We start from the raw sequence: 6,231 nt of genomic DNA, 5'->3' as shown, positions 1-6,231 counted from the left end.
AGTCCCCCAGTCCCATTACGACAAGCCCCGTCTCCCTCTACAACAAGCTTCGCCTCCCCGAGCGCTTTTCTCTGTGAGGAGATGGCTGTCTCTCTCAATCAACCCCTAAACTTTGCCTGCTGGTTCATACTCAACAGTACGCATAGTTTTGCTCGGGTAAGTAGATATTGGCATAAGAACATCGCTCCGGTGAGCAGACATGTGCATCAAATCATGGCCTTGCATTTGAGCCCGTTCTGGATTCAGCTTTCTTATTTTGTTTCTCTTGCCTTGCTGGGTTCTCTAGTCCTGATGATACTTAAGCCAAGCAACCCTGCCTTCAGTCCTAGGTACGTCGACATGCTATTCATGTCCACATCTGCAGTGACGCTCTCGAGTCTCTCGAGCGTCGAAATGGAGAATTTTTCGAGCTCTCAAATTGCCGTCCTCACCCTTTGGATGTTCTTAGGAGGGGAGGTATTCGTTTCCCTGCTCGGCCTTCTGCTGAGAAAAGATGATCGGTATGGCGACCCAGGCACTGCCGATAATAGAGTTGATCCAGTCGTCGACGCAGAACTTGAGTCTACGGATCCTTCAAATGCCGTTGACCGCATGGAGTTGGGTCCTGCAGTTATCGGTTCGGACGCTTCTCTGAGTGATGGCAAGGATTTGAGGCTTCGTTCTGTGACATACTTGGGCTATGTGGTGATGGTTTATCTTCTTCTGATTCATGTCGCCGGCTCTCTATCGATTTTATTATACATGGCTTCCGTTTCGAGCGCAAGGGATGTGTTAAAGAGAAAGGGCATTCATGTTTTCCTCTTCTCCTTGTCTACTACCGTTTCTTCTTTTGCGAATGCGGGCTTCATACCGACGAACGAGAACATGGCGATCTTCAAAACGAACCCAGGTCTCCTACTCCTGATAATTCCTCAAATTCTCGCCGGCAATACGCTGTTCCCTCTGTTCCTCGGATTGGTGATATGGGCCTTGATGAGGCTCTCTGGAGCTGCAGAATTCGAGTATCTATTGAAGAATTCAAGAGAGATCCGGTTCCGTCATTTGCTTCCTAAACTGCGAACTGCTTTCCTGTCTCTCACCGTTCTTTCGTTTATAGCGGCTATGGTCGTGCTCTTTTGCTCCCTCGACTGGAGCTCGGCAGTATTCGATGGATTGAATCCATATCAGAAAATCGTCAGCGCCTTATTCATGGCGGTGAATACCAGGCACGCCGGTGAAAACTCCATCGATGTCTCCCTCGTCTCTCCAGCAGTTCTGGTGTTATTCATCGTCATGATGTCGGTTCTGATCTCTTTTTTGTTTCTTTTTCTATACCTTCTACTCTTTTGCTACTCTGTCTCTGCTAAAGAACATTTGTTTAAGAATTCTCTGATTTGTTTAAGTATTGCTTATTTTACGGTACCTAATGATGCGAGCTTTTTATATATACCACTCAAAACTATTACTGCGGATGATGTATCCAAAATACGCCATGCACGCTCCTCCCCATCTCTGGTGCACTCAGGCCTAAAATATTTAAATATTTTTTTGGGGGGGATGTAAACCGTGGATCAAGTAGTATTGCTATATACAATCATAACTTCGTAAATGTTAAGTCATGTTAAGGGCATGGAGTTTTAAATCCTTATTAAGGCAATCCTGATTTCCGACTGACAGGTTATTTGCACCTACCATTTGCTTCACAGGTACCTTCCGTCTTCCACAACCTTTCTACCCATTCAAGAGGATGACACAAGCTCCGTGGGAAATAAGAAAAGCAAGAGAAAAAGATGGTTGGTGCAGAACCTAATATTGTCGCCTCTCTCCTATATCGTCATCTTCGTCATTGCCATCAGCATCATTGAGAGAAGAAAGCTATCCAGAGACCCACTAAATTTTTCCATTTTGAACATAAGCTTCGAAGTGATGAGGTAAGGGCGTATTCGATCTCTCACTGTGAACAACATTTTGATCAGTCATGATATAATAATGACCTGAACGAGGAAGATGAAAAAAAAAAGAAAAAAAAACCCTGTTCGTTAGATAATGCTAGCAAAAATTTTAACCCTGAATCTACCTTTAGCTATGTTAAACACAACTCATGACTTCATCCAAAAAAACTAGCTAGAAGATATTATTTGGTTTTTTTAGCTCTGCATAAGTATCCAGAATCTATCCAGCTGATGTAGGACTAAACATATGCCCGCTTAGATTGTTACACATCAGATATCTCGCATTGACCGGAGGATCGGGATTTTGTTGATGCAGTGCATACGGAACAGTCGGGCTCTCAACAGGCTATAGCTGTGCCCGATTGCTGCAACTACATCCTGATGTCAAATGTCAGGACAAGTTATATAGTTTTGTGGGGGCATGGAGTGACGAGGGGAAGCTGATTTTGGCTTTCGTCATGCTTTATGGGAGGCTTAAGAAGTTCAGCTGGGGAGGTGGGAAAGCTTGGAAGATAATTTAAGCTATGAAGAAAATCCTCTTTCCTACAGATGAAGAAAATCCACACAGGGAATGGCCCAGAGCTATTGAACTGCGGAAAAGACTCTGCAGAGTACATCTACGAGTGCCAGGAGGATCACCCAAGTAGTGTTTGGATTGCACTAAGTGCACTGAAAAATACTAGAGAACAACCAAGATGGAAGGTTAAGAAAGAGGCAAGGGATGCTCTTTCCAAGCTCCTAGCTGGTATCATAATCAATTTACCAGTCTATCCTGTAAATTCAACAAATATTTTTGTTTTCTGAGAAACCCCCAAACTATCTTTACATTGTAATATTTTCAGGCATATGAATGAATTGCAAGATTCATAACAAAGTTCATGAAATCACCTTTGCTTTCTGCTCTTCGCTGTCACTTCATCCTCACTGATGTCCAATGAAATTAGATATGTAGACATGGATTGTCTGAATGCTTGTTGATCATTAAAGCATATAACATAGTATACGTTGTAGCTGAACATGGTGCATTACACTAAAATATCGCGAGACCTCTGATCATCATGTAGTTAACAGTTGCTCGACAATTTTACAGGGTAAGGACAGAAAAAATGGCAAATTAAAATTAGAGTAAATTACAAAATCTTCATAAAATTAAAAATAAATTATACTTGCATCCAATAGTTTAAGAAACCTACGCTTATGCTTACCATCCTGTTAGCTCTGTTTTTGCTGGTGTAATGTCTCTGGGTCTTGTTGGTACATAGATTGAAGATATAAACAGAAAAGCACACTAAGAAATTCAGCAGAGTAGAACATGACAGCAACAAACACAAAAACAATAGAACAATAGTTGGGCACAACTGCCAAAGAATTCAACCATGCCAACCCCGGCCAGGTCCTGCAATATCTCTGGGTTTGAACTCACCCAAATTGGACAAATCTCCTTAGTAGGGACCTTACTTCCTCTGCTTTGGGTGGTTCCACATTGCAGACTTATGTAGTTGTGTCTTCCATGCAGTTTTTGGATATTTTGCATATTGATTCTCATAGATGTATATATACATGAATCGTATAATATATCTATTTTTATTAGAAAAAAAGTTTCATGACCCTCTTTTTAAAAAACCTTGATCGATTGCCGATTTGTTAGGTACTAATTCGAGATTCTCTGTCCTTTCGTGACTCTCTTATTTTTGTATGCATTTAGTCCTACATCAAGACAGGGTTATCCTTCCAATAATTCTAATTCGAAAATGATATAAGTAAACAGCTAACTATGTAATGCACTGGTGTGGTGAATCCATATCATTCTAGATGTGATACAAAGAATAATGTAATTCTCCAATAATGATTCAGTTTTAAATTCTCATTTCTACTATAATTGCTGATTTTGTATCACATCGCCCATTCCGGGCTCAGATCCACAGATACAAGATGGATGAAAACATAAAAAGTTTATATGAGAAAAATCGAACCTGACGAGAGATGGGTGGGCAAGCGGCCCGTGATGCTTCAAATATTCTATATCTATAGAATAGAAGAAAATAACAAAAAATAAAAAGATGCGTTGATGCTTATTTGAAATCTAGACAAAGATGTTCCAATAGAACCCGGAAGCAAGTAATAGTAATTTTTGATGAATGCGGTTGCATTATAAGATCACAATTGCATAAATCGAGCAAGTTCGAATTGATATAACAAAAAGCGGGCGATGCTAAATTGAAGAAATGATTTGCAATATTGTGCATGATATCATTTGATATCTTGCCTGTAGTGTCACACCCCTGATCCGAGTTCACGATTCGGAGGTCGTGTCAACCACCACATACTTTTAAAAAATCCTCCCCACAAGCATACTGGACATTTCAACATGATTTTATAAACATACAATGGAACAACCTTAAATAATAATATACAAATTTTTATTTCAATAACTAACTTAACATTTAAATGTCTCACAGTTCTAATATTATTCTAAGGTAATACATCAATTTAAATGAACTCTAATATAAAATAATTTGTACAAAAATTCTGCTAGTCGCTCTCTCATATTAAAAACCCCAATCAGGCTAATTCTCTAAATCTATAAAATAATAAAAAATTATATAATGAGATAGATAGTCCAGTAAGCAATGATCACTTTAACTAAATAAATTAGTTAATCGAATAGATAATAATTTGTATAAAATAAGCATACATGCATTACTAATGTACGAATCAAATTTTTCTTAAAATGTTAAATTTTGTTTATGAATTCAAATTCTTTCAAATATTCAATTCATTTTATCGATCCTGTGGTATGACTACATCATCCTGTGGCATGGTCATAGCACCGACTAATTTTTTAGCGGTGAGCTGCGCATCATCTTGAACAAAGTCCTTCAAGACCGCTGGTCTGCTCGTGGTATGTTGCCAATCATTTTGAACACAATCTTTAGGACAAATCATGTACTAACAAATCTGATTCAGACGGGCCTTTGGGCGGCATAAGGATGCTGGGCTGGGCCAACAGGCCGGCCCATTGAAGCTCGGACCCATAGGTAGTCTTCGTAGCATGGTGTATTGGATTTATTAATGATTAAATGTTTTATTTTATTGCAATCTCTTAGGGCTCGTTTGGTTCGCGGGAAAAGAAGGGGGGAAAGTGTGGTCAACGGGAAAGTAATGAGATGCCTCTTGTTTGGTTGGAGTTTTCAAAGGAGAGAGAAGGGAAAGTTGTATTCCCATGGGAATGTGATTCCCACATTTCATGGGAAAGTCTTTCCCATAAGAAACATGGGAAAGTTACTTTCCCATGAGGCGGGAATCACTCCATTTTTACTTTTTCCCAAAAGGTCCCTTCAGCATTAAAGAAGCATTAAAGAGGCATTAAAAACCTAATTTTTATTAAGGGCATAATAGGAATTATATATAACTTTCCTAGGAAAGTGGATGGCCAACCAAACATAAGCACCTTAGAAATTTGTCACTTTCCCATGGTCAACCAAACATGCCAAAAGTACTTTCCTAGGCATCCTCTTCCTAGGAATTTGTTTCCCAGGAATCATATTCCTAGGAAGGAAAATGCTTCCCGCGAACCAAACGAGCCCTTAGTGGTATGGTTGGTTTGTGTGTGGGGTTTGTACTCACAAGGTTTTTTGTGTCACCCCCCTTCTTCCCACATGCTTTTACGACCGTGCAAGCTTTGCACGAACGTCAAAGCAAGAATGTTGCTGCACGAACGTAAAAGCATCCTTGCTTTTACGACCGTGCAAGCTTTGCACGAACGTAAAAGCAAGAATGCTGCTGCACGAACGTAAAAGCATCCTTGCTTTTACGACCGTGCAAAAGGCACGGGATGCGCCCGTCTGCTTTTACGACCGTGCAAAAGGCACGGAGGGACGCTCTCTTCAGGGACGCGCCCATCCACGCGAATGTTTCGCGCCTCACGCAAAAGACGCGCTCGCAACCATACGTCTGTTAGAAGTCTATAAATAGACGACCTCTACAGATTAATTTATTATTCCTTTTCTTTCTCTACTCTCTCTTCCTACCAGTTAAAATATTTCTTTCAAAATTGTTTAACAGGCTTGCTGCATATTGATTCTGGGTTCGAAGCCTTCTTTGATCCGTGCAAATCATTGAGGCAGAAGGAACGAGAGGCTGTTGTATCTCAGGAGTAGAACGCCATCCAAGCCTAGTGCACTGTAAGGCGGCGAAATCTACTTCAAGGAAAGTGACCAACATACCACGCCTCAGCATCTCGGGTTCCATTTTTCCTACTTTTACTTTTAATTTTTATTTTAGCCTATTACTGTCTATT

The 6,231-nt window shown here is 40.3% G+C and overlaps 1 protein-coding gene across 2 annotated transcripts; it reads left to right on the top strand.

The window, feature by feature from the left end:
• Nucleotides 1-2,815, top strand: LOC103715558 (cation transporter HKT1-like). Of its 2 annotated transcripts, XM_039127852.1 has the most exons (4): nucleotides 19-156; nucleotides 287-1,277; nucleotides 1,686-1,910; nucleotides 2,248-2,815. In XM_039127852.1, exons 2-4 carry the CDS (start codon nucleotides 292-294, stop codon nucleotides 2,450-2,452), a joined length of 1,416 nt encoding a protein of 471 aa, XP_038983780.1. In that variant the 5' UTR covers nucleotides 19-156; nucleotides 287-291; the 3' UTR covers nucleotides 2,453-2,815. The 2 variants fall into 2 exon arrangements, with proteins under 2 accessions (XP_026663658.1, XP_038983780.1); XM_026807857.2 differs by having other exon boundaries at nucleotides 1-1,277.
• Nucleotides 2,816-6,231: the final 3,416 nt, after the last annotated feature.

Source organism: Phoenix dactylifera, chromosome 7 (genome assembly GCF_009389715.1).
Source record: "Phoenix dactylifera cultivar Barhee BC4 chromosome 7, palm_55x_up_171113_PBpolish2nd_filt_p, whole genome shotgun sequence".
Classification (NCBI taxonomy): domain Eukaryota; kingdom Viridiplantae; phylum Streptophyta; class Magnoliopsida; order Arecales; family Arecaceae; genus Phoenix; species Phoenix dactylifera.
This window is presented reverse-complemented; position numbering and strand designations above follow the sequence as displayed.